The sequence below is a fragment of the Benincasa hispida genome, chromosome 5, assembly GCF_009727055.1.
Source record: "Benincasa hispida cultivar B227 chromosome 5, ASM972705v1, whole genome shotgun sequence".
Classification (NCBI taxonomy): domain Eukaryota; kingdom Viridiplantae; phylum Streptophyta; class Magnoliopsida; order Cucurbitales; family Cucurbitaceae; genus Benincasa; species Benincasa hispida.
In genome coordinates, this window is record NC_052353.1 from 8035523 (window position 1) to 8061990 (window position 26468).

General features: G+C 36.8%; 1 protein-coding gene across 1 annotated transcript; it reads left to right on the forward strand.

Annotated features, from left to right (window-relative positions):
* The first annotated feature begins 18980 nt into the window (after positions 1 to 18980).
* Positions 18981 to 25988, forward strand: LOC120077957 (probable glutathione peroxidase 5). Its single transcript, XM_039032095.1, has 6 exons — positions 18981 to 19137; positions 19212 to 19288; positions 19380 to 19441; positions 19662 to 19780; positions 25240 to 25407; positions 25599 to 25988. Exons 1-6 carry the CDS (start codon positions 19084 to 19086, stop codon positions 25629 to 25631), a joined length of 513 nt encoding a protein of 170 aa, XP_038888023.1. The 5' UTR covers positions 18981 to 19083; the 3' UTR covers positions 25632 to 25988.
* Positions 25989 to 26468: the final 480 nt, after the last annotated feature.

A 26468-nucleotide genomic window follows, 5' to 3' on the forward strand; every position in this document is an offset into this window, starting at 1 on the left:
ACAGTAACCCTTGCCTTGAAGCTTCTTCACGAACGACTCACAGACTCAAACTCTTTGAAATTACAAACTCGATAGCAGTTAATATGCCCAAAACACAGGGTCCCTTGCAACTAACTTTAAATGTAAAAGAATTTAAAAAAAAAATCAAAGGCTTTATCCCAGAAAACTCCATTAATCCCACATCCACAAACTATTTAATGCTTAAACAGAGAAGACATGCTTTTACCCACCGAGAAAGTAAATGTCATTCTTTGCATCAATGAATTTGGAATATCAGAACCTGGCTCTGATACCAATTGAAGGAACTCTTATCAAAGAGTACCTCTGAGCGGAACCGGATCGTTCTAAACTCATTGTGATAGAATTACCGCATTTAGATTCTAACAGAATAGACATGCAATATACAACAAATTACTGGCATGCTTTTAACAATTAAACAATAAGAGAACAAGAAACACATACCAGTTAAAGAACTCTTTTTTCACAGAAAATCTCGTTCTCTCGAAGGAACTGCTCCTCTCGCTGAGAACATCCAAGAAAATCGTCCACCAAAACCTGGTCGTCTACCCCCAAATGGGCTCCACAAAAACACAGCAATGGGGAGGACACCACCACTTAGAACCCTTGGTATTCTCGGTGTGAAAATCCAGGAGGTGTGGGCTCTGTTGGATTTGGCAGAGGTAAGGAGGAAGAGAAGATCGTATACCACGACCAAGCAAGTGGGAAAAGGTTGATGTCTATCGTATAGACGATGCTTTATCATTTAGAAGAAGGTACACGATTGTTTAGTAAATAGGCTACGATCGTATAGGTGATCGTTTAGTAAACGCTCCGGCGTGATATCGTTTAGGAAAAAGCTAGACGATCGTTTAGCAAATCCTATGCGATCATTTAGAAAGAAGCGTGCATGTATACGATTGTGTAGAAACATGAGCTATCGTGTAGACTCTCGGTTTGCTATGCGATAAGTAGTTTACATTAAACTTGAGCGAATGACCGATATCTTTGCAAATGAAAATGATTTTCATTTTATTCTTCAATTATGAAAACTGAATGAAACCTCCCACTATCACACGGTTATGGAGAAAATGCTGGCACAATTATCTCATAATTGTCCAAAAATAAATAGCCACTCGTACCCATTCAAATCAAAGGACCGTCCTCAAAAGCAATAGTTCCCAACTCACTCAGGATTGAGGTCATGCTACCTATGATCATTCTAGTGAAATGAAGTCTCTATCATTAACGGCGTTATATAACGAGATTATAACACTTTGTGGTCTGATCTTATACAAATTCTTTGTATAGGACGCCCCCGCTCGCATGCCCCCACATGAATGATCAGGATCAGACCATCTGTAGCAAGTCACAACACTTGTAACTATTCTATAAAGTAGGCCACATCCACAGCATTGCAGGATAAGATTTTCCTCCTTTATTCATATACTACAGACCATTTTGGTTATCACTTAAGACATGATCCACTTGTATATCTCCACATACATGCTTAAGTTACAAACGACAACCAGGGATCTTAGTTTATTGGTTTATGGTAAAACAAATAAAACATCCAATGTTCATAGACAAAAGTGTGAATAAAATATCATATATTATATAGTTATGTTCAAAACTGTGTTTACAAACTACAGGACACGAGAGTTTAGGGTATCATCCCCAACACCCCTAAGATGAGAAGAGTGAGTTTCATCTTGTGTAGTTATGTTCCCAGCTCCCCATTTGGTCTCGTCCCAAAAATGGTATGCTTATTGAGTCAATGACTCGGGCCACTCTCACTCATACAAATCAAAGGACAAGCTCTCACAGTTTAAAGTTCATAACTCACTCAAGATTGAGAGCAATTTACATATGGTTATCCTATGAAATATTAATCTCTTCAATCAACGACGTTACAAAGAAAGATTAATGATTTCACAGTCCAATCTTATACAAACTCATTGTATAGGATATCCTACTCACATGTCTCCACACGAATGATTTGGATCACATCGTTTGTAACACTTACAAAGTGGATCATAGCCATAGTATTACCAGAACAAGGCACCCAACCTTATCCATATACTATAAACTCTTTAGGTTATTACTTGAACATTATCCAGCTGTATGTCAACTACGTACCATTCAAGTCTCATTAAATAATCTTGGATTTTGCTATAATTGATAACTCATTATTGCATATTTAATAATCAACTATTATGTCAAATAACTAATTAATTATGAGGCTTTAGGGCATAAGTCCAAACAGATATAAAGGTGGAGCGAAGTTGGTCATACCATATGCATGGAGCTTGTTTAAGTCCATATAAATCTTTGAGTGATTTGCACACATAGTTGGGTCAATGAGGATCAATGTAGCCTTAAGTTTGGCTGACATAAACATGATCTTGAAGAGTACCATGAAAAAATGCATTACTCACATCCATCTGCTTAATTGGCCACCCTCAAGTGATAGCAATGGTGTGAAACCCCGAACCTAATCTATGTATTTTGAGTTAAAGCTTGAATAGTTAAGTAACTTAAAAGGAAATTAAAGAAGAAGTGAACACCTTAAGTATTTTAAAAGTAAATCTTAAGGATTGAACTTGAAGCTTGGGTTAAGTAAAATGGTAAGTAATAAAAATTTGATTGAGTGTTGGAACATGCGGCCAACCATTGAGACTAACCAAAGCCATGAGGGACCCATGAGAAGTGGCTAGGCAGACATAGGGCTATGTTGTATGCTTGATGTAGTTGGTCAAGTTTGTAGAGATTATGAAGGGTTAGGTGTTGAAACCAAGGACAACCTGTAACACCCCGCACATTTTTTTTTAGTAATAATGTAATTTTAGTAATTTTATTATTTGGAATTTCAGTAATTGTTATTAGTTGGAGGGCATTTTTGGAATTCTAAACTTGAAATTTAATTGTTGGCGTGAAATTATTCAAATTGAAAATTAATGGCAGAAATTAATTTTCTTTTGAAACGAAAAAGAATTTAATAATATAAAACGAAAAGAAATTAAATGTAATTATACTTATTTCCTTTTTTGTTTTATTATTATTATTATTGTTTTTTTTATAAAAAGTCAAACCCTACCCCCCTTTTTTCTTCCTCACGTCTGTGAGCAACCCCCCTTCATTTTCTTCTTCCTTAGCCGAGCCTACTTCCAGCCGTCAGCCACGACGCCGTTCGTCCACGCCACCGAACGCCTCAGTACCAGTAGCCGCGCCGTGCCAAATCGGAAGGAGTTTCGCCGCTCGCAATTCGTCCACCCGCGTCCGCGTCGCCCAGATCTTCAACTAGCCGTTCGGCCGCTCGTTGTTCGCTGCTGACCGCCGAGCCGTCCGTCCCGTCATCCAACCCGAACCGTCCAGCCTAGGTTCGCTTCACCTCACCGTCAGATCCGCGTTGTCACGTCGGATCCGCGGCTTAACCGTCGGATTTCTTGTGTCGCTGCCACCATTGCTTGTGCTAAAATCTCAGAGTCTTTAGGTAAGATAAAAGTTTTTAGAATACCCGATTGGTTCTGGCTAAAATTGTGAATGACCATCATGTTTGGGCCATAGATTTGAGTGTTGGAAGAGTTTCAAGGTCGAAAGCGGATCGTGCAGCGTTGCAAAAAGTTGTTTCGGGTTGGTCAATCAAACTTTTGGTTGTGGATTTGATCTTGGACCAAGCCACAACTTTGGTAAGTTAAATTGGGGTTCGTTGGATTAAATGTGGTATGTTTTGGTTTTGGCTCCAAAGATTGAATTATAGTGTTTGTGTTTTGTGCTAGGGGAATTAATTCGAGAGTTACTTTGTTGGAGATCAACTGCTTGGGTTAATTTTGAAGTTAACTTTGAGGTAAGTAATCTTACTATTGGAACTGCCCACGGATCAGACATTAGATGTATGCTAGCATGTTAATTGAAGGTTATGGCAGAATGACAACATGAAAGATTGATAGTATAACATGATTAAAGTATGTTCTGTTATGAGATTCGAATTATTTATTTATGCACATAGACACTTGAATGCTAGTATAGGATGGTATGTGCTTCCATGGTTGTATTTGATCTGATGATGTTGAGGTATACATGTATGTTGTAGAACCATGATGATGAGGTATATGTGTATGTTGTAGAGCCATGATGTTGAGGTTTATATATATGTCATAGATTTGTACAATGATGACTATGATGTTGAGACTGTGTAAATGTCCTTATTGATTAGTTAGATGCCCATTAGATTTTGTATTTCCTTCGGGATTCACCAGTTTATGTTTCCTTCGAGATTCACCAGTTTGTGTTTCCTTTGGGATTCACATGTTTATGTTTCCTTCGGGAGTCACCAGTTTATGTTTCCTTCAGGATTCACCAGCTTGTGTCTACTTCGGGATTCACCAGTTTGTATTTCCTTCGGGATTTACCAGAGATAGTGGACATACTTAACTACAGTAGGATAGAACTCAGTCTCCTTTTTTTTGTTTCATGTGTATATGTGTCCCATGAGAACTAGAGCAGTTTATATGTTTCACTAGAGGTAGGTATCTAGAGAACATAGATGCCTAGCCTGACCCCAGTGGTGGGGTTACTTACTGAGTATTTTATACTCATTCTTTCTCATGTTGTTGTTTCAGGTAAGAGTAGGGACGTGCCGGTGAATGAGAAGCGGAATATGTGATTGAGCCACTAGGACCAGTTTTTATGCTTCCGCTCATAAGACTTAGATTTCCTTTATGTTTTTGCTAAATTTTTATTTTTGATGTTTGAAACTTATTATTAAGAATTGTTTTTCATACTTATTTATTAACCTTTATTATTTATGGATACCCTATTATTGTTTTTAATATGTGTATTTAATAAAGGACTTTTGAACTCCCCTTATCTATTTAGCATTTATTTCATCATAAAAGAGTGTTGTTTTAAGTTCTATGCATGCATGTATTTTAGTAATGGCCTAACTTAAGTCCTAGGGGGTCGGGTCGTTACACAGCCATGCGTTAAGCTTGTGAGGACACATGCGCGGGGATGGCAAGAGTTTACGTGAGTACACAACAAGGAAGACCATCAAGGGATGGGACAGATGTAAGCAAGAATGCATGCAACCATGGATACTGTGCGTTGGAGTGTTGTGTGCGCGGACGATCATGTAGCTACATGCGGCGCTAAACAATGTGCTAGACGATAGCACTACACGATAGGCAATGGCACTACACGATAAGCATAAGCATTAGATGATGGGCTTGGATGCTAAATGATGGGCTTGGACGCTAAACGATAGGTGTGAAACGTAGGTGCTAGACGATGGCACTACACGATAAGCAGACGTGCTAAACGATGGGTGTGATGCATTAGACGATGGGGTCAGCGTTACATGATGAGCAACAACGAGGGATACGCGATGAGCATGTTGGACGGTACCAGCATGCAGCGGAAGCGACGAGGATTGATAAGCACTCTAATTGATTAATTTTGGCATAAATGAAACATGCTCAAGCAGAATTTAATGGGTTTCAAGACATACCTTTGAAGAACCTTTGAAATCTCGATTTTCAGCTGCAAAGTCCTCCAAATCTTAGTATAGACCACCACAAGATCTTCTCTACTATTCTCTTGGTGCTCTAGATTGAGTTGTGGGACTCAAAATAAGTTGGAATCAAAGGGAACTTGGAGAATGCTCACAATAGCAACCCAATGAAGAACACCTTCTTCTACCCGAATTTTTAGCTAAAATTCTATCGGTTGCCTTGCTAAAAAAACACTCAAATCTCTTCAATATATTGCAGACTATCATGCAAACAGATTTACTACATGGGATGCAGTTCATGCTTAGAGTAAATGAAGCTTGAAGATGGTGGGTTGTTTGTAAGCTACTTGAAGATAAAGTTGGAAAAATCCAATTTTTCCTTTTGTGTAATTTTTATTTTCAAAATCCAAAATTGATTTTAAAATCACATTTGATTTCTAAAATCAAGATTTATTAATTTTACAAATTAATTTCATAAATTAATTTTATTAAAATTAATAAATAATTATTTAAACAATTTAAATAATTATAATTAATTTAATATCCAATATTAAATTAATTTTACACAAATCCATCTTCGTATATTTAAATCATATTTAAATATTAATTCTCCAATTCTGTTTGATTCTAATTTGAATGTTTCAAATTAACTTATCACACTACTCTAGAGCTAATCCATTTCTGAGCTAGTAGGGGGACCTCGTGGACCTACAGATCATGGGCTCCAACGATCCAAGATTAATCGGCTAAATTCATTAGACCGATCTAACCCCCATTCATTAACTAATAGGTCACTCCACTAAAGCCCATAGTTGAACTCCCTTCACTGTAAATATATTATGTTCACTCGATATAATCATGATTAGTAAGTCAACCCTTCACAGGTTGTTCGTAATAATGGCTGGGTCGAATCTATTCAATAACACCTTATTGAACTTTCAAAATAAGTTCCATTTTTTACATACCATGAGTTTTAGGACATAAAATCCAATAGAGCGACAACGAGAGATCAATAGACGATGGGGCTATGTGATAGGGCGTAAGTGCTATATGTTGGGCTATGCGTTAGTCGATGAGCGATAGCGAGAGGGGTGGATGATGAGTGATAGAAAGAGCTACACCATGAGCTACGCGATGAGCGCAAGAGCTAGACGATGAGCCAAACCATGGTGGGCACATAGTGAAGTGTCCATGCGTTGATGAGGCTTGCAGTACATAAGGCTTGCAAGGTCAAATTGTGTTGGTCTTGAGCAAGAGACTAAGGGTGTTGGCAAGCAACAAGGGCATACGGGCGTTAGTCATAAAGTATGTGTTAGCAAGAGGATTGGCAATGTTAAGACAAACTATGAGGTGTTGAGTTGAGACCTAGCTTGACCCAAGGGTTGGTATGCGTTGGTGATATGCTATGTGCCAAGGACATCTGAAGGTATGTGGGCGCATAGGACAAGGCTAGAGCAAGCAGTATGCGTTTGAAGATTATGATGGTCATAGGCCTAGTTGAACGCATGTGCCAAGGGTAAGCCGTGCGGCCAAAAAAGGACTTGCAATGCCTTGAGGGTTAGTGTGGCATAAGTGATACATTGACAAGAGAGCTATGGGTTGATAATGGCTAAGCCATGCGGCCAAACAAGCATGCGACCAAGTTAAGTGGTGTAAGCGTTGATGAAGGAGAACTTGGAGTGCAAAGTCGAAAGTACCAACTCGTTCGAACATGTGGCGAATGAGGGAAGTCGGAGATCTCATGCAATTGAGGTGGATGGCCGAGGAGGCATGCAAAGGAGGACCTGTACGTTGGCTAAGGGAAAGGAAGACACTTCGGTATCGTTATGGCAAAGAGTTGCTTTGGCAACTGTAACGCATATGACATAATTTTAATCTAAGCTTGATGACATAAAATGCGATGATGCCATAAACTTGTTGACATGTATGAATATGAATGAATAAAATTAATCTTCTTATGTCATACAACGCATGGATGATTGCGATGCGATGATATGCGATACTACTTCTAGATATGCATTATTAATGAATGTTCTTGTAGTATGCTGTGCGTTGTCACAAGTTTCCTTGCGTTGAAACCAAGTATAATTTCACCGCAAGTTTCTTGGTATGATCCAAGGTCGAACACAAGGATTGTTTTAGGTTGATTTTTGTACGTTCGTGATATATGCGACCGGGGGTTTTTCAATTTAATAAAAGTGTGGTTTGTATATGTGATAAAGTAAATTGTGCAGTAAAGTAAAGATAAGCGATAAAAATGCGATAATAAAGTAAATTTCGATGAGAGTAAAGTGCGATAAAATAAACCTAAGCTATGATGATACAAGATACAGGTTACATGATACAAGATACCGAGGTTGAGACTAACTGTGAAGAATATACAAAGATCGTGTTATGCGGTGGCAAGGCTTACGTGCGAAACAGAAAGAGAAAGGATAATTAATATATACAACGCAAGTTTCTTAATTGCGTTAAAGATATAAGTACGGTTCCTTTTTCCCTTGGCGTACACCTCTCGGTGATTGATCGCGTTTCCCACATTTCTGTGGTGAAACAGGGACGAACGTAATGAACGCAAGGTTGCTTCCATCTCTGAAAGTACTTCTTGCTTTAGTTAACACATTCTTCTAACCTTCTCTCGATAGATAAGAATGGCATCTTCACTTCTGCTCTCACAGGTGAAGATGCCATCCAGCATGCTTTAGCTAAACATCTTTATTTCTTTAGCACAAATTAAGTTACTTTTTCAATTCATATTAATCACCATGGGATTAAGAAAACATCGTGGAGAAAGCGATTAATGGAGGAACGGAAATAGACAGAGATGTGGAAATGAAAGTGATCATGACATTTAATTATAAAATCAAGCATCTGATACATGGTTGTGAATCATTTAGACTAAGAAGATGAAATACAATTGATGAATAAGAGTTAGAAACAGATACAAAAAAGTGCCAATGTCTTGACACCGATCTGGATGGAGAGATTGCTTGCCGGCGTAGATGGAGTGAATGGAAGGATGAACTTCCTTCTCAGGCTTGCTCAACCGGTAGAGTTAATCTAGGTACAGAGCTTCACGGCGTGGATTTGGAATGATTCGCCCTGAGACTCACCTCTCAGCCTTGTCTCTTTTCTTCCCGGATCTTTTTTTATTATCACTCAGATCAGTCTCTCTCTCAATAGCCTCGTATCAATTATCCCCTGTATCAAGTATATCTTTCAGTGAATTCTTTGAGGGTATTTATAGATGAACGCTTTGACTTTCTGACTTGTGGTCTCTACTTTATCATTATGGAATCTCCAAGAATGGTAGAATAAATATTCCTTCTGTTATGCAATCAGTCAATCGAAAATGCACAACGGTTAGTTGTACACGTGTCAGAATCCTCCGTGATTGCGTTGCTCATTTGCATCTTTCGATCGTGTGCCCGCATGCGGTGTTGTTTTTATTATCGCATGCGGTTGAAGTTCAGCTCTGGATGGATTGTCGCATGCGCCGTCATTGTGTTGATCATTTATTCATTCCTGAATTATGGGCACAATGCAATGTAGATGCGTTAATCTTTCTCTCTTGAGCCATGAGCACATACGGCGACTGGATTTCCTACAAAACAGACTCGAAATATTCTTTTCTACCATCACAATGGTGTTAGTGGGTGTATTGACGACAATTTATAATTATTGTATTTCTTAGCTAATTTCCATACAATTGACGCAACTTTCCTCTCTTTTGGCCGCAATATCTAAATAAAGCAGCATAAAGACTAACCCTGATGTGAAGTTGCGAGAGTCCTTATCTGTCTGAAAGTCAGAATCCGTGTATCCTATAAGGATCAAATTTCTCAAACCATACACGAGCATGTAGTCCCTCGTTCTCCGAAGATACTTGAGGATGTTCTTCACTGCGGTCCAGTGACCCTGGCCTGGGTTAGACTAATACCTACTGACTATGCCCACAACGTAGCAAACATCTGGACAAGTACAGAGCATCGCGTACATCAAACTGCCAACAGCAGACGCATATGAGACCTGTCTCATCTCCTCAACCTCTTGAGGCGTCTTAGGACACATTTATTTAGACAAAGTGACTCCATGCCGGAATGGCAGTAGGCCATTCTTTGAGTCCTACATCGAGTACTTGAGTAACATCTTGTTAATGTACGATGCCTGAGACAGTGCTAGCACTTTGTTCTTACGATCTCGAAAGATCTGTATACCTAGAACAAACTGAGCCTCTCTCAAATCTTTCATTTGGAATTGGGTCGCTAGCCAGTTCTTAACTACAGTCAGTAGACCTACATCATTCCCAATGAGCAGGATATCGTCTACATACAACACTAAGAAGACTACTGAAGTGTTGATGATCTTTTTATAGACACAAGGTTCATCAACATTTTGGTAAATGTCATACGACTTGATCGCAGTATCAAATCGTATGTTCCAAGATTGAGACACCTATTTCAGTCCATAAATTGACTGATTCAGTTTGCAAACCTTTTTCTTTTGACCTTGGGCTATGAATCCCTCGGGCTGTACCATATAAATGGTCTCCTCAAGATTGCCATTCAAAAAGGCTGTCTTGACGTCCATTTACCAGATCTCATAATTATAATAAGCTGCAATGGACAGGAGGATGCGGATCGACTTAAACATGGCAACAGGCGAGAATGTCTCCTCATGGTCGACTCCCTCTACCTAGGTATAACTTTTTGCCACAAGTCGAGCCTTGAAGGTCTGTACCTTCCCATTAGTACCCCGTTTGCGCTTGTAGATTCATTTACAACCTATAGGGTGAACCCCATCAGGCTGATCTACAAGATCCCATACTGAGAATCCCGGTCAACATCCTCCATTGCCTTCTTATAAGACAACAGATCCTCAACGTCACCATCTACTACCATAGCAAGGATTTTCGTAAAACCCAGATAGCGAACGGGTGGGTTCGCAACCCTCCCACTACATCGAGGTTCCCTCAACTCTTGAGGTGGAACCAACCTACTGGATGAACTCCCATCAACAACTCTTGTTGATGCAGCAGGCTCTTCAACAACTCTTGTTGAAGTTTAAGTAGTTTCATTGGAAAGCTCACGTAACACGACTTTTCTTCGTGGACTGTGCTCCCTTATATGATCCTTTTCCAGGAAAGTAGCGTTTGTTGAAACAAACACCTTATTTTCTCGGATCATAAAAATAACCCCCTCGTGTACCTTTGAAGTAGCCTATAAAGAGGCATAACCTCGACCGTGGTTCTAACTTCTTGGGATTATCCTCAAGCAGATATGCAAGGCAACCTCAAATGCGATGTAAACTAGCTTTACGCCCGTTCCACAACTCCAGAGGTGTTCTTGCAACAATCTTGGAAGGAACACAGTTGAGTATGTACACCGCAGTTTCCACTGTGAAACCCCAAAACGAGTCCGATAAGGAAGCGTAACTCATCATCGAGTGAACCATGTCTAACAAGGTCCTATTTCTCCTCTCCGCTACACCATTCTGCTGAGGTGTACCCAGCGCTGAGAGTTGGGAAACGATTCCATATTCTATCAAATAGTCCTGGAATGCCGAGTTCAAAAACTCTCCACCTCGATTCGATCAAAGTGTTTTAATCCGTCTATCCAATGCATTTTCAACTCCAGCCTTGAACTCTTTGAAATTTTCAAAGGATTCAGACTTCCGTTGCATAAGTTAAACATACCCGTACCTAGAGTAATCATCAGTAAAACTGATAAAATACTCATAGCCACCTCGGGCTCGCACATTCATAGGACCACAAAAGGTCAGAATGTACTAACTCAAGAGGCTCCTTGGCTCTAAAACCTTTTCCAGTAAAAGGTCGTTTAGTCATCTTACCCTCAAGGCAAGATTTACATACTGGCAAAGAATTTTCTTCTAACTCACTTAAAAGTCCATTCCTCACCAATCTCTCAATCCTATTGAGATTGATGTGCCCTAAACGTAGATGCCACAGTTGAGCATTTTCTTTTGGAGAAATACGTCGACGTTTTGATTGAGTTACGGCAGTTCTGAACATTTGAGTATTATGGAGGGAAATATGGCTAACGGCCTTAGCACATATAAATTCGATTCCAAATTTGTTGTGCAAATAAAAATACTATCTTTATGAATAAACGCTTTATTCACTTCAAAAGAGACAGTATATTTACATTGCAATAAGCACTTTACAGAAATAAGGTTCCTTTTTAGTTCAGGAACAATATATACATCATTTAAAATAAGAAACCTATTCTGTAAAGCTAACTGGAGTCCTCCCACTACCACAGCTGAGACAACGTGCATGGTGCCTACTTGCATCGTCATCTCACTAGCCTCCAGCTGTCGCCAAGATCTAATCCCCTCAAAAGAAGAACAAACATGGTTAGTGGCCCCTGAATCAATTATCCAGGCTGAATCATCATTCTCCACTAAATAAATTTCAAGCACAAGTAAATCACATTTACCTTTATCATCCTTAGCCTTAGCCTTAGCCTTGGATGCTTTCTTCTCTTTTAGATGCCGAGGACAGTTCCTCTTCCAGTTTCCATCTTGGTTGCAATGGAAACATTTTCCTTTAGCAACCTGTGGACGCCTCCTTGGGGCGACAGACGGTGGGTTAGCAGGTGCCTTCCCTTTTCCCTTACCACCTTTCTTCTTCTTCCCCTTTGCAGAGTTAGAAGCAGAAGGTACAGACTTTGTTCCTGAGGTCAAACCTCTATGGAACGTCCTGGAGGATGAAGTAACATTTGCCTCACCCTTCTGCCTCTCCTTACTTTTCAGTAAAGATTGGTATGTCTGCAACTCGTTGAGGAGAGTTGTAACGTTATACTTCACTTTGTTAAGAATCACATTGCTAACAAAGTGCAGGAAGCTCTTCGGCAAAGAATGCAAGATTATGCTAACCTGGCTGCCCTCATCGATGGTAGATCCATTCAACTCCGCCATATTAAAGTGGACCATCATGTTTAGCACATGTTCATGAACAGAGGTGCCTTCTTGCATTTTGGAGTTGAATATGTATTTAAGAGCCTCATACATAAGCTGTTCAGACGGTTATCCAAACATCCCCCGTAGGGACTCCATGATCTCACAGCTGAGACCATAGGCTCATGTTTCTTGGCCAAGACTTCAGAAAGACTTGCCAAGATGTAGGCTCATCCCCCGTAGTGGACCATCATGTTTAGCAATTGAAGGATCTCATACCGAGAGTTCCATGAGCGTGTTCAGATCGCTCCGATCTCACCGTGGCCGAAATATAAATTATATACATTCAACACATATAGTTATATAAATAAATCTAATTATCAGCATGCTCAGAACAAGATAATTAAAAGGGNAAATAAATCTAATTATCAGCATGCTCAGAACAAGATAATTAAAAGGGAAAGGGTTCCATACCGGTTGAAGACTATCTTCGAACTTCAGAACCCCAACGCAGTGGATCCCTCCAACAGATCTACCAACACTTGGCGGGAACATCGACTGCAACAGCACGATCAATGCGAACGCGAATACCACAACGGGGACGACACCACCACTAATTAGCCCTGGGTATTCTCGGAGTGAAAACCCAAATGGTGGGTTTTAGTGAATTTGGTAGAGGACGGAGGACAAACGAGTCGTGTAGGCAATAAGCAAGTGGGAGAGAAAACAGTGCTATCGTATAGCAGAAGTGCTTATCACATAGAGGAGCTACACGATCATGTATGAAATGCTAAACGATCATTTAGGAAAAACGTATACAATTGTTTAGTTAAATCGTGAGGTAGACGATCGTTTAGACAGAGAAGCAACTATCGTATAGACTCTCGGGCGATCGTCTCACGAAATCTTTTGGGCAGTTGAATAAATATTGAATGCACGATTCAAAATGAAAAATCTTTTCATTTTTAACCCATCGGTTACCATAACCAACGCTGTCCACTACCCACGTCTGAACGTGGAAAAAATGATTAATTATCATATAATTAATTAATTAATTAATATAATCAGATTATATTTATATCCCATAGTTTGATATCACATATCTACTATAGTATTTTCTCCTCTACTTGATATAAATCATATTTATATCTAATTTTCTCCAAAATAATGTATCCCATATATTTAACCAATTATATCATATATAATTAACTAGTCCATATATAATTAACTAGTCCAATTATATCATATATAATTGAACTTCCTCTTGTCAATTTGAACATTTCAAATTAACTCAAACACTAGTTCTCGACTTTATTCAAGCTACCCAGGGGACCTAATGAACCTGTGGCTCGAAGCTTTAACAGTACGTGAATAGTTGACTAAACTCTTTAGCCACGAGATCCACCATCGTTAACTATCAGTGATTCCACTAAAGACCAACAGATGAACTCTTCTTACTACAGATATATTTCTGTGTCCATCAGATATAACCAATCATGAGTATGATGACCCTTCACTGATGCTCGTAAGTACAGTTGGGCCAATTTACCGTTTTGCACCTATAGTTACATCTCACTCTTTAAGTACCACTGATTTCTCTAATGAACAATACAACATAGTCCAACTATATGTGAACACCTCTCGGGGCAAGAGAAGGTGTATGGCGCCACATCGTTCAAGCCTCAGGATCAACCCTTAAGGGAGCCATCTATCTACTTACCCTTGCCTCGGGGAAGGAGTGAATTCCATCTTATGTAGTTGAGTTCTCAACTCCCAAATTAGACGAATCCTCAAAATGGTAGGTTTGAATCGGCGACTTGGCCACTCGCACCCATACAAATTAAAGGACTGCCCTCAGTGGCAGGAGTTCTCAACTTACACAGGATTGAGGTCATGTTACCTATGGTCATCCTAGTGAAGTGAAGTCTCTGTCATGAAGGGTGTTATATAACGAGACGCTAACACTTCGTGGTTAGGTCTTATACAAACCCTTTGTATAGGATGCCCTCGCTCGCATGTCCCCAACACGAATGATTAGGATCAGACCATCTGTGACAAGTCACAATACTTGTGACCATCCCACAAAGCGGGCCGCGTCCGTAGCGTTACCAGGATAAGGTTTCCTTCCTTTATCCATTTACTACAGACCATTTTGGTTATCACTCAAGACATGATCCACTTGTATGTTACCATATACATGCTTGAGTCACATACAGATAACCAGGGATTTTATGTTTATTGGTTTGTGGTAAAGTAAATAAAATAAGTAATTGAGCAAAATACAAGATGTGAAGTAAATATCATATATTAACAATACAAGTGTTCGTACATACTGTTTACAAACTACAGGACACGAGACTTTAGGGCATCAACCCCAACAATAGGGTGCTAAGATTAATTCCACGTCAGTTATTGTGGGTTATTTGCAGAGAATACCCGGGGTTGAGATTACATGATCATGCCAGGAATATCTAGCTTATAGTCTGGGGAGGTTACATTTTATATTATGTGATTCATGTTTGTTTCTGGAAATGCTTTCCCCAAAAATGAATTTCTAAAGTCAAGTTTGATTTCTTATAAAGGCATCACTCACTGGGCTTATAGCTCACATTTTCCATGTTTTATTTCTTTCCCTTCCCCAGGTTGCAGAAGCGGATCGTTTGGGAAAGTCACCTGAGGTCTGAATTAAAATTTTCTCACAGGGCGGGTCTCGGATCATGATAATTGGAAGTTATTAGGATAGTTAAGTTAAAGCATGTAAAACAGTATGTTTAATCATTTATAATCATTAACGAGTTATAATAACCTAGCTTTTAAACTGATAAAGTCGGGCAGTTGATATCACAAAAGGGTGGTGTTGGCTGTCTTCACATCTTTTTTCAGTCTGGGTAATAAGGCTCGGGAGGGGGTGTGACAAATGGTCAAAACAACACGAATGGGAGATTATACGTCATATCCATGTCGTCTAGTTTACTCCAAGCTAGACGACATGGGAGATTGTACGTCAAGACACGTAAAAATTCTCTCATCTTTCAAGGTTGTTCTTACTTGAATCTATGTACCTACAAAGTCTTGTAGGCTCGTCGTTTTCTTATGAGCACTTGAAATAAAAAAATTGTAATTTTTTTGTATGAGTTTTTTTTCAAATAAAGGAAAATGAATCAAAATATTTACAAATATAGCAAAATTTCACTGTCTATCTATGGTAGACCGCGATAGATTATGATTTGTGTCTATCTGTGTCAAGATAGACACAGATAGTAGTCTATCGCAAATAGATTGTGATATTTTTCTATTATTTGTAAATATTTTTAATAGTTTTAACATTTAAAATAATTTTTCTTTTTGCATTTATATTATTTAGAAAATAAAAAAATGGAAAATCAAAAGCAAACATAAACTGATAAGGCTCATGAAAGTAAGAAAGATCAACATTGGGAGGACTTTCTAGAGATTAAGAATTGGGTTTTTCAACCACAAACTTTATTACTTTAATGTCAGCCTCTATTAAATTAAGGACACTTTCTCTGTCCATCTCACAAACTTGCTTCTTGGTTGACTCTAACTCCTCCACCACATCCTCACAATTAAAGTATAAAAATCTAGATCTTCATACCTCGATGACATCAAAAGCGCTCTCCTCACTCAAAGCTCTAAGGCTATCAATTATCAGACTAAGTTGCTTATACGGTAGATGGAACCCTAAGTCTTTTTCACTTGAGCTACCATCCTTTTCACTTAAGTTCCTAGCAAATTCATTTGAGATCCTATCATATCCACATGAGTTTCTAGTTTATCCAACCTCTTGTTCTCCTCTCTAATGAACATCCCCACCTTACCCTCTAAGATATATTATTGCATCAAATCTTCTAAGAAAGTTTTTTCTTTTATTGGGATTGGATTATAACTTTCATACTCATAGGAGAGATAACTCAATAGTTAAGGATTAGGGTTCAAGGGTGGCAGTGGTGGTGTTAGACCTAGGTTGAGTTGAAACTCCCCATAAGGCCACATATAAATATTAATATTAAAAGTCATAGCATGTAAACACCACAATTAAATCAACTAAGGAAAGACTTAAAAACTAAAAATCAAAAAAAAAAAAAAAAAAAAAAACTAATGTACACCCTAAATTAAGATTACTCAAATATCATAAATATTAAAAGAAAATCAAAAGTCAATTTTCCAACAACGATGCCAAACATTTGATAACATGCAAGCGCATGTGTCAAATATAATATAGTAATATGGTCAAGAGACCAAGGATTGTTCTCTAGGAAATTAGTTTGATACTTTTAGCTACTCAAAGATTCTTTTAATTTTATTTAGAAAATCGGACTGTGATGAAAACTAATCTAAACTAAACTAACAAAGCACTTAAAGTGACCAAATATGTAGATTGTCACCTAAAAGATGTTCCAAGGAATAAGCTTCATTAATGTCATTATTAAGCATAATTGCTTTGACTCTTGCATTAATTAACATAACATCTAGGTCTAGGAGTCTTTTATCCGGATTGTCCCTCTCAAGATCAATCTTTTTTTTTTTTCACCTAACTACTAATTACTAATATCTTGAAACTAGATAATTAGGCAAAATATTAATACTCTTTATCAACAACCTCCACTGTTATTTGACTAGTCTCGCGTGTTCAAACAATAGTCTAGCATGCATGATTTAATCTAAAGCCTACTTTCTCAAGTAAGATTTAAATCATGAAATCATTCAAATATTGGCCAAACATTCAAAAGCATTAAAAATGGTCATACTAGAAAGCATTGATGTAAATTAATATTCAAAAAGCAAAATGTTTAACAAAAATTCATAAAATCTATCTAATCCTAGAACAATGAGACATTCAACCTAAAATGACTTTCATAGATGGAACCATACCAAGAATGCAAAAATACAGAGAAGAATCCAAGATGAAGAAGGGAAAAAAAGAATTATTTGACGTTTCAATCCTGTCTCCGTGATGGAATTGACCCTCCAATGCTCTCCAAATAGCTTCAACACCATCCTCTGCTTAGCACTCTCTCTAGGCCTTAAACCCTCCAAAATTTGATGATTTGAGAATTTTGATGCAAAGTCTCCTTTACATAGGTAAACATTTTCCAAAACTATGTAGGATTTAGATTCTTAAAAGGATAACTAAGAGATACAACCCATAACTATTTGACTTGATTATCAAAAGTGGAGGAAAGAAAATAAAAAATCTAATGCTTTAGGTGGATAGAGAATAAAAAAAGAAAAAAAAGTGGTCATTTGCCAAAAATAGCCATCCATATAAAAAGTTATGACTAAATTACGAGCTCCATGTTTTAAACTAGCGAGACAGTGCCACCCACGTAGTTTTCACGCCTCTTTTTGTCCTTGTTCGCCACTTTTCATCAACTTTGACCCATTCTCTTGCTAAGTCAAACTTTGATCTATTATAGAGGTATTTTTACCATTTTGCATGCTCAATTTCCTACAATTAAACACAATAAAGCATCAACGAACACAAATTATCAATAAAGATAACAAAATTTTAAGCCTAAGAATGTATTTTATGAGTGCGTTTCAATACCCCACTCACATATCTCCACATGAACGATTTCGATCAAATCGTTTGTAACAGTCAAAGTGGGTTATATCTATACTGTCACCAGAATAAAGCACCCAACTTTATCCATATACTAACATGATTTACTTGTATATCAATCATATACTCTTTAAGATTACATATAATAACCATGGATTTTGTATAAGATTTTTGTAATGTAAAATAAAACATAAAAAATAAAGTAACAACTCATTTTATTAAATAAATAATAAATAGTTTATTTATAAATATGCAAACTTTAGGGCATAAAACTCAATATAGATAGAGATTTTTGTGGTTTATTTATTTGGTTCTCCTCAACTATTGATGAGACTATGGTTAGTTTTTTAAAGAAGCGAATTTGCCCCTATGGGGAAGTTTAAGTGACAGGTAGGCTATTCAATATAAAGTTCAACTACTTCTTTTACTTTCCTTTAGTCCAATCTAGTTAACTACAACCACCACATCAATATCAATGCTACTTAATCGACAATTAGGTTATTCAACTGTAAATTTTGTTTTTTAGAAAGAAGATAAGCTACGAAAGGATAAGAAACAAAACACTATGTCTTATCATTAATAAATGTGTAACATTAATTTCTTTCGCAACAAATTTTATTATTCCTAAAATTCAACTTGAATTTTTTTATACCACGATATTATATAATTAATACAAAAGATATGTATTGACCAAATATAATTAATACTTTCAGAATAGTTAATATAATTATCCTATTAACCATACAAATATCTTTTAAATATATCAACACAACTACCTCTTAATTAATTTATTTGTTATTGACTGAAAAACAAACAAACAACCAATATAGGTACCTCTACCAAGCAAAACTAATATTATAACACTGCACAACTCACAATACTATCTCTTATTTATTTATTGTTCAGTAACCAATAATATTCAACTAAATATAAAATTTCCTAAAAAAAAAAAAAAACCAAAAAAAAAAAAAGTTTTTTATAAAGTAAAGTACCATATTTACCCTTATAAAAACATTAATAAACAGATTATCCTGCCCGGGAAGAAGAACAGAACAGAACAGAATAAGAGAAAATGGGTGCTTCTCAATCAGTCTCTGAGAAGTCCATTCATGAATTCGTAGTGAAGGTAAATTCTCATCTTCTTTCCTGCTACACTCTTCTTCTTCTTCTAACGAAGTTAAATCCTTTATGATGTTGAAGGATGCCAGAGGACAAGACGTGGACCTTAGCATCTACCGGGGGAAGGTTCTTCTTGTGGTAAATGTTGCTTCAAAATGGTGCGTCTTCTTTTCTTCTTTACTTTGTTCTTCCTGGTTACTTGAAATCATGGGATTCTAATTTATGGAGAATTTTGAATTGTTTGGGCAGTGGTTACACAGATTCAAATTATACCCAGCTGACGGAACTTTACACCAAATACAAAGAAAAAGGTCTGTACGTTTCTTGATTCCACTTCTATTAATTTTCCTAATCCTCATCTTAGCAAGATATTTGTTGCTTTCAGGTATTGGTGATTTGGTTCCTCCTCTTTTTTTGTGAATGATGGATTATTAGAGTTTCTTTGAAAGCTGTACTATAATCTTCTATTTGGTTTAATATGGTTCATTAGCTTCTTTACTTCGTTAACTGTACCTATACGCTGATTTCCAGGCTTAGAGATCTTGGCTTTTCCATGCAATCAGTTTTTGAATCAGGAACCTGGATCCAGCCAGGAGGCACAGGAATTTGCCTGTACAAGATTCAAAGCTGAGTATCCAATATTCCAAAAGGTATTTTAGCGTTTTTTTGGTTTTGTTTTTTTCTTTAAATTTTTATTTTAGTGATTGTAGTTAGTTTGTTATCTATAATTCCTATTTTGTAACTAGAGTTTGTTAGATTTGTTCTTAATTAATTTCACTCTTGCACTGTACAGATAATCAGAGGTTTTATCTGATAATTCAATGAGAATCAGTTTTTTCCCTCCATATATTTTTCGTTGACTTGTTATTAATTACTTTTACCCACGCATAGCCCTCATCCTTCTCGGTCATTCTACCCCTTTTCGTATCTGTATGCAATGATTTTGTCTCATGATGTTTGAACCTTGATGTGGACAAATTTGGTTCTTTTTATCATTAAATCTTCTTCTGCTTGTAGTTTAAGATAGACATTAGATCTATGCTACTCATAATCCTACTAATTTGAAAGATTTATTGTTCTATATCTGTTGACAAGCTCAACCGGTCAACTGTTACCCTTACTCTATCTGGTTAGTATCTCCCAAGTCAACTATTGGTGATGTAGCCAACTCACATGCAGAGCGGTTAATTCCAGATCTTCGATTTTCTCTTAATCATTTCTTTTAGTTTTGCAGCTCTTAAAAGGTGAACTACTAAGATTGATCTATTAAGTTCTTGTGGCACCTGCCTTTTGAAAACCTTGTTTTAGCAATGTGATTGTTGTTCATCCTAACAATAGCAAAATGAAAAAAAAAAAAAAAAAAAATCACCTATTAGAGTTGTTCTTGAGGTCATCAGGCAGGTCAATTTCTCTTGTCTCATGGTTTATTTGAACTATTTAGATCCTTAAATTTGGTTATGAAATGTTCATCGGCTCATGAAGTTCTTTATGGATTCTAAGTTGGGGAAGTAAATTCCATGTTAAGAAATATAGCTACTGTGTTTCTGGAAACAAAATCTTTTCAGTATCTAGACATAATATAGATGTGGCTGATAAACTCGAAGATATTGGGGGAAAAAAATTTCTTGAAGCTATTGGAGAACTATTAACTTACAGCAACGTCGACTTGCAGCAGAGTATAAACATTTTGTAGTATCCATGTACAGTAGTGCAGATCACCCAATGGAAGATGTCCAAAGTTGGTTGATGAGTTTCAAATCTCCTTGGGAAAGGAGAAATTTATTACTAAATTCTCACTTAGGTATTGTAAAACTCTTAGTTTTGAGACAATCAGAATGTATTATTCCATTCACTAAAGATATGAATATATACAAGTGTACAAGAGTGATCAAAGAAGGAAAGCATAGAAAAGGAAAATATAATAAAGATTTTTACAAGAATGGAAAACCCTAACGATAGAACTATAACAGGTTCCAACCAGCCTTTTACCCCAAAGCCTAACAACCAATACAGCTACTCCAACCCTCATAAAGATTTTCTTACCTCATCCACATCCCAATTAAGCATTTCCATGAAACCTCCTGAGCAACAAGGAAATCTAAAATAGTCCAATAAGATTATCTGCAAACTCTGGCTAATACCAATACGAATGCCATATATTTGGAAAAGGGCACTGCTTCTATTTACTATCCCAAAACAAATCTAATCACCTAGGTCCTCTCTGGCCCCTTCTTACTTTTTCGTGACACCAATTCACCTCCTACAAAGACAATAACTTCAGGTTGATCTTCTCTCTTCTCTAGATCCAGGCCAATCAACATCTCAAGAACATTCATCTTTTGCATGACTATGATTTTTATATAAGATTAAGGTGGAGCTTTTGGGTAACGTTAGAATTTGTTCAATTCAGACCAATGATCCACTATAGGAGATTGCATATATTGAAAGTGCTAGGTCATGTTATTGCTAGATAATTCAACTTTCCAACTAATCTTCTATATCTCTTAAAATCTTTAAATAATTCTCCTGATGAGTTGCAGATTTGGTAGCCTTTAGATACTATATGGTTTGACTCCTAATTTTCTTATGTCAAATAACAAATCAAGTACATATTTTCATCGGGACTAAAGCTACATTTCTTTCTTCTCATCACCTCAATACTTAAAAAGTACTTTAGTGTTCCAATATCCTCAGTATGAAATTGACCCTAAAAGAAAGTTTTGCTTGGAGATATACCTAAAGTATTGTTTCCTGTGATAACAATATCATCAAGATATACATGAAGTAGGGTAATTCCACTCTCAAATCGTTGGTAGAAAATAAAGTGATTAGACGTATTCTTCTTCATACCAAGTTGTTCGAGTGCTTCACTAAATTTATCAAACCATGCCTGTAGACTCTGTTTCAAACCATACAAAAATTTTCTAAGACTACAAACTTATCACTTTCCTCCTTAGCAACAAAATTTGTTGCTCCATATAAACTTCCTTCCGGAGATTACCACATATGATGTAATCTTGGTTCTTACTACTGTCGGGTTAGTTAGTATTCTGTTGTGTGTAAGGATTTTAATCTTTTCATTAAATGTTGGCATGTCAACCTTCATCTAGTAGTCTTGTGGCTGGTTGTCATGTTCTTGGTCATGATTAATTTTTATTGGTTGCATAAAAGGGAAATTTCGAAGAAGTTCATCATTGCTGTTTGCTGGAAGACTCTGTTACTTGATCTTCTTGCTGTATTTCTTAATTTCTTACTGGAGATGGTGATCGTGCGCTGGTGATATTGGATCTTGTGCAATTTTGTTATCCTGGTTATTTTTTATTCCTATTTCTTGCATTTCCTCTATTATCCGAAGGTTGAGGAGGTGGAGGAACAACAGTTAGTTGCTCGAGTTGTCGGTTAATTGTCCCAACAGTGTGTGAATGTCTTCAAGACTCAAGGGTATCTAACTAATATCACCTTCAGTCTTCAACTGACAGCTTCAAATGAACCGGATTTGGCTTCTGCGGTCATTGCTGCAGAAAGAATGTGATTTTGGGTATTTGCACTGCGTACCAAACTAGAAGTTGCATTGGATTTCCCAGCCATGAGGTCTAAAATCTTTTGGAGCTTTGATACCAATGTTGCATACAAGTTTGGCAAACAAGACTTTATGAATAATGCTTATGAATTAATTCATTAAATTCCAACCTGTCCAAGATTTCCCACTGCTGCCTCCTGGGAATCTGGGTCGTGTCTTAGTTTAAATACTAAGCCAAGGGTGGATAATAGCAAGTTAGGCTGATGAGAGTTAATTAGTTCCTCTTGATAACTTTATGTTTACAAAAAAAAAAAAAAAAGAAAAAGAAAAAGAAATAAATAAATAAAATAAAAATAAAAATAAAATTCAAGGAAAATGAAAAGATTAAGAACCTTTCACAGGACAGAATACTAACTAACTAACTAACTCCCAACAGTAGTAAGAACCAAGATTACATCAATATAGAAAAGCATTCTTTGATGAAAAGGTCAGTACTTAGTAGTATTGAAAAGTAAGGGAAGAAGAAAGAAGACAAGATTTTACGTGGAAAACTCTATACCAGGGAGAAAAAACTACGATATAGAAATTTTATTAATTTTGTTACATAGTACAAGGCAGCCAAACTCAGATATAAATAGCCCCAAGACTGAAACCCTAGAACAGTAGAAAAAAGACAAAAACACCCCCTAACAGAAGTTAATTTAGCAACCAGAGAGAAAACTGTCAAAATAGTCAAAATCCTATATACTTAAAGCATAACCTTTAGCAACAAGTTATCTTCCAACCGAGAAACTGATTCATCCGGGTTAACCTTGATTGGAAACACTCATTTACATCAAATTGCCTTCTTTCCTTGATCATATGTTGAAGAATGAACTGGTATATGACATATGCCTGCAGTCGTCCCCTAGAGTATACTTGAGTAACAAGGGTATGAGGGATTGTTGCTAAAGGATCTTAAATAAAAGTCTCAACTAACATCAATGAAGTCATTACAAGGAAAAAGAGAGAGAGAGAGAGAGAGAGAGAGAGAGAGAGAGAGAGAGAAGGAAAAAGAAGCAAATTCACATTTCTACTGATTTTCGTGTCTCACACCAGCTCTCCATTGGGCATTGCCCCCCAAAAATTGCTTCATTCGTATTCCCCTTCAGTTTCCAATAAGTTTTCCCTTGGAAGTCGTGCCTAAAAAGAAAATAGTGAATTTATAGGTAGAGTCCCCCATCACTTGACCAAACTCCATCGTTCAGCCCAACTTTATTCTTTCTAGGACAAGTCTTCTGAAGTGGGGGTCTAACAATAGTAGTAGAAGGCCATGTAGTTATTGTGTGTTTTATGAGCCGAATCTGGTTTTTTGGTCTATAGGAAAACCTCGTGTTGTATCTTGTTTAAGTGTTGAATATGGTTTCTGCCCTCATAGATGCTACTGTCAGATTTAACCTAGATTCAATCTGTTCTAAGAGAACTTCACATCCATCTCAGCGACCTCTTCTACCATGTGAAAAATATATGTGCAGCCCATTTAGCAGGAACCTATACATGTCCAATTTAGTCAATCAGAAAAACATTTTGCCGATGCGCTAATGGAACTCTGTGTCTTAAACAATTAGCTTACACATCAAACTTCCTGTGGTTACAACCCGTTTAGGGGGTGATAAGTTAATAGTGTTTAGTTTCTCATTTATAAATGCCTTTGACCCTTGGCATGACACTGTCACACGTGATTATTACCCCATGCTGTCACGTGCTAGTTAGCATATATCCTCCTTTCTTTGCCATCTTTTCCTCTATATATACCCTACATGTTTCCCTTCTAGCTCGATAGGCTGAGCTTATTTTCTCACTACAAGGAAAACATTTCACTCTCTCCTTCATTTTCCTCATTCATGCCTCTCGAACAATCAGTGCAGGAAGTTTGTTTAAAATTCAATCTAACATATTGAAGACAACCCTCTATTTCTTCTACAAGGTCCTTTCACTCCCCTTTGATGCTCTATTTCATAACATTCTCAATCTCTTATGTTGTCGGCACTCATAATAAGAAGATAATGATGTTATAAAAATGAAAAGCAGAAATTTCCTATAAAACAATGAATAACAGAAGTAGAACCGCACAAAAATTTGATATACTTGCTTGGTTAATTAATTTTTGAAATGAACCAATGTCTTGCGATTTAGAGATATCCCTTCTACAAATTATTCCACGCCATACGTAGTCTCCTTGTATTATTGTAATGCTGCAATAAATGGCTGTAGTAGTCTCATGGGTTGTTAGATTTATTTTCGTGAGCTCTACCACTATGGATATTGACCAACTATATACGGATTGAAGAAGCTCAGCCTGCGCTTGTTCCTACCACTTTCATTTATCAATGACAGCTTGATGTTTCATTAAGAAAACTCAGCCTGTGCCTTCTGCTGCACCGAGCTGAACTCTGTGTAGTATACCATGCTGTACTTTGAACTTATCAGTGCATGATCTTGCAGAGAGTATCGTTTGGTCACCTTCATCTAAATGAGAATTATTAAATTTATACTTCACTCTCTAAACTTAATCCTGGTTTTGAAAGACATCCCATCTTTTGTTTTCAGGTAAGTGTGAACGGTCCTGATACGGCACCCATCTATAAGTTCCTTAAAGCTTGTAAAACTGGATTCTTGGGGACTAGAATAAAGTGGAATTTCACCAAGTTCTTAGTTGACAAAGAAGGTCATGCCATCAAACGCTATGGCACCACTACTACTCCCCTGGCAATTGAGGTAATTCTCAATAGCTCTTTTAACATTTGTAAGGTCTATTTGAATTGACCTTTGAAGTGTTTATATTTTTTTCTGCACTTATATAAATACTTATTTAAACACTTAAAAAGTCAATCCAAACATTCATTGTATACCGATCTGTTTATGGGTGAAAATGAACCTATTGCTTGTCATATTTCTTTGTGATGCAGGCCGATATCAAGGAAGCACTTGGAGAAGTTTAAGGGGGAGAGCTTGTAGTGCGCTTGGATGAAGCTTAGTCCCTTCATATAGAGACATTATTAAGCAAGATTTGGCTGTATTTATACATTGAAACTGATCATGTACGGATTATTTGACTGACTTCAGCTCGATCAAATTAAGTAAGCCGATAACCCTGCAATGTATTATTTATGAACAAGGGTGCCAATGGAAGGATTACAGAACTATAAGACTTTCCATCTTTCATACACCTTTATGTTCGTAAAGTTTTTTTTTTTTTTTTTTTTTGAAATCTTTTATGTTTGTAAAGTTGAAAGGAGTTTATTTGTATCAAGGGTGCCAATTGAAGAATTTAGGAGTTGTCTTTCTTTCTTTTACAACTTTTTTTGAACAGGATCTATTCTATAGGTTGTATAACTGTGTCCTTAAGTTCTAAGGAGACGAGGCTTTCTTTGCATTTGACTTTTCAAGATAGTGATGGATAAACATTTCACTACACCCATAATACTGATATAAGGTTCATATACATGGAATAAAAACAGTGTATAAGTACTTGGAACAAAATAATAATTCAATTTTTAAACTCATGAAACCTCAAACTAATAATGCAAGAGCATGTTAGTAATACAAGTTTGGGTCCTACAAGTAATACAAGTAACCATAATAAAGGAAAGTACAAATTTCAAGTAAAATTTTCTAAACAGATTGAAAGAAAAATGTATAATATCTATAATGAACATATAGTTATTAGTTACGAGAAATTTGTAACTCCTAAAATGTAAGATGTTATCCAATTTCACAAGAAAGTAAGACATGTTAATAAAAGTAATAGCATAACTAGTAGTATTGGAAAAGGAATA